The sequence below is a fragment of the Macrobrachium rosenbergii genome, chromosome 6, assembly GCF_040412425.1.
Source record: "Macrobrachium rosenbergii isolate ZJJX-2024 chromosome 6, ASM4041242v1, whole genome shotgun sequence".
NCBI lineage: Eukaryota > Metazoa > Arthropoda > Malacostraca > Decapoda > Palaemonidae > Macrobrachium > Macrobrachium rosenbergii.
This window is the reverse complement of record NC_089746.1, coordinates 11,132,961-11,135,528: the sequence shown is the minus strand read 5'-3', so window position 1 is coordinate 11,135,528 and position 2,568 is coordinate 11,132,961. Positions and strand designations below refer to the sequence as shown.

At 49.5% G+C, this 2,568-nt stretch overlaps 1 protein-coding gene across 1 annotated transcript; it reads left to right on the top strand.

The window, feature by feature from the left end:
- The first annotated feature begins 493 nt into the window (after positions 1 to 493).
- LOC136839798 (uncharacterized) lies at positions 494 to 1,147 on the top strand. The gene has a single exon (XM_067106128.1). It carries the CDS (start codon positions 494 to 496, stop codon positions 1,145 to 1,147), a length of 654 nt encoding a protein of 217 aa, XP_066962229.1.
- The last annotated feature ends 1,421 nt before the right edge of the window (positions 1,148 to 2,568 follow it).

The window sequence follows — 2,568 nt, the reverse complement described above, 5'->3', positions numbered from 1 at the left end:
CCACCCAGTGCCACTGTTGACTAAAAGACCAGGTGGATGATGACTTGGATAGAGGAGCAGACCAAGACCATTCCCACAGTCAAACCTCAGGTGACAACTTGGGGCATGCAACCTCACTGCCTTGGCATGGTGAACAAAATCAGGCACAGAGTGGAGTTCCTGTTGGGATGAGACCTCCTCTGGGGATGTCCTTCCCCAATGCCACTCTGTTGCTTAACTACCTCCACCAGGGAGGACTCGACTCCAAAACCACCTGACCAGGACACTGCCACCATGACAGATGTGCCACTGTCAGCCCTACCTTCCACTCACCAAGGTGTCCGATGGAAGGGGCACTCTTCATGCAACTCCAGGCCCTGTCCTCGATCCTCACAAAATGATGGCCACCCAAAGTTTCCTCCCTCACCACGAAGGGAAATTGCCAGGTACCGCTGCAAGACCTGTAATGTAAGAGGACATTCTATGAATTGGGCGAAGCGCCCTAGCAAGCAAAATGCAGCGGACACCACCCCCCAGAACCATTTCAAGAAGCTCTGCCCTCCACCTAAGACAGGAATCTCTGTCTCACCCTACCTCAGGAACACCAAGGGGTTTTGCACCCCTGGGTCCCTCGTCACCCACGCCTGACTCCAATTCTCTGCCAGTACCACTTCAGAGCCCTGAGCAGTGCCAAGCTTCGTCTGTCTCGGACGTAGCACCTCTACTAACCTTAACCACTGTGCCTGGCCCTGAGTTAGTGCCATTGCCGGATCCAAATCATGTCACGGATCCTCCTATGGGAGATCCTCCAAACCTCACGGAATTGATCATTGCAAATTGTGAGCCTCCATCCCCCGCCATTTCTTCTTCTCAATCACCTTCATCTGCCGAGGATGAACCTCTGGCAGACCTTAACACTACACCTTCTCTGGTCGACCAGGAACTGTCCGGCTGGGACGCAGATGCTGGTTCTATCCTTACAATGGTTGTTACAGCAGCCGAAGTAGAGAGCCTTCCCATAGCTCCTAGAGCTACCTCTGATCCTGCTCCTGACGGCACTTCTGGCCTTTCCCCAGAGTCGGTGCCCTTGCCAACTCCTAGGAATGTTGTAGCCAGACCTTGGAGGAACCCGAAGAAGAAGAAGAAGGGGCGGAAGAGATCCAATTAACCCATAAGAGCCACAAGCTCTCTTTGGCACTCGTGTCCCATTGGCACAGTGCCTTTTCCATCTCAGAGTGATCCTGGCTCCTACCCAGAGGAGGTAGCCTGCGTGATCTCTGCCCAAGTAGACTAACATCTAACACCCTAGGCATCTTGTAGTACTAACCTTGTTAATAACCTTATGATAAAACTGTCCAATACTCAAGCTGGTACACCCCTGACCGCTTACCGTAATTAACCCTTCAGGTTGCTCATGTCCAAAGTTATTGCTTGTGTTATTCCATGAGGAATTGTGTAATCTGTAATTAATTGCATTTATTTAGGTCAGTGTCATTTAATTTAGTGCCAGGGCCATAGGATAGTAGACCATGTCAACTAGACACATATACCATGTACCTGTTGCTTAGGAGTAGAGTTCCCCTGTCATCAGAGGTAGCCAGTAGAAGTCTGTAGATACCTTTGCATAGGCGTTAGACTCTGGTGTAGTAAGTAAGCTGGCAAAACCAGTATCCCCTCCTAGCAGTTAGGTAGGTCCTTTTAGCTAGCTGCAGTGCAAAAGCATAACTCATTTAGGGAAGCTAACTGACTATTCAAGACAAATAACTTACTTAGCCAAGGCCTTCAAGCCCAAAAGAGAGTGAATGCCTTCTTAAAGGGGGATAGTTTTCACGTATTTAGAAAATTCGTCCCTTCAGCCCGTTAGCTAGTAAATGAAATTTAATGGTGGCTGCAGGAGACTCCACTAAGGGGGGTGAACCTATGTAGGCCTACCCCATATCACCTGATTTTGGAGGACCATGCCGACCTCTTAGCCAGAGCGTCGTATGATTTTTTGGGGGGGGAGAAAGCCATTAAGGACAGAAGGCTATCTAGGACCATAATTGGGCTGCTATGCTGACCCTAGTAGCCTTAGCAATAAGACCTATTTCCATTTGACCTTTCCACTGGCTGAAATTGCATTTCAGATCGACCGATGTACTGGGGCCCCACGCTTGAAACCGAATGGGAGACGCATCGTGCCTTGCCTGGACACACACACTCTTCCGAAAGGACCGAGTGCACACATTATTAGTGCGGTACTGCTGCTATTCACACTGGCAAGGTGTTGAGACCTCTGTGGCCGAAATTCGTCTTTTGCAAGCGAGCCCCGTGCACAGATGCAATAAGAATCCTGTTATCTGGCTCTTCGAGTGGTCTGCCCCTGCCCTTGTGAGCCAAATAGCCCTAGACATTTAACTGTCATCTTGCTACGTGCAAGAGTCTTCTGATTCAGTGGTCCATGGCTGCTGGACACAGTTCCCCCTTTGCAAATCCCATTGCGTTAACCACCCAAAATCATTCAACCAGTCTCAACTGCAAAGAGTTTCATTTGCAAGTCAAACTATTTCAGGGCTGTAGCCCTTGCAGATTCAGTTATTTGCTACGCAT

What these genes read in the sequence shown, in the direction of transcription:
- LOC136839798 (XM_067106128.1), top strand. Translation starts at nt 494, where the DNA reads ATGCAGCGGACACCACCCCCCAGAACCATTTCAAGAAGCTCTGCCCTC.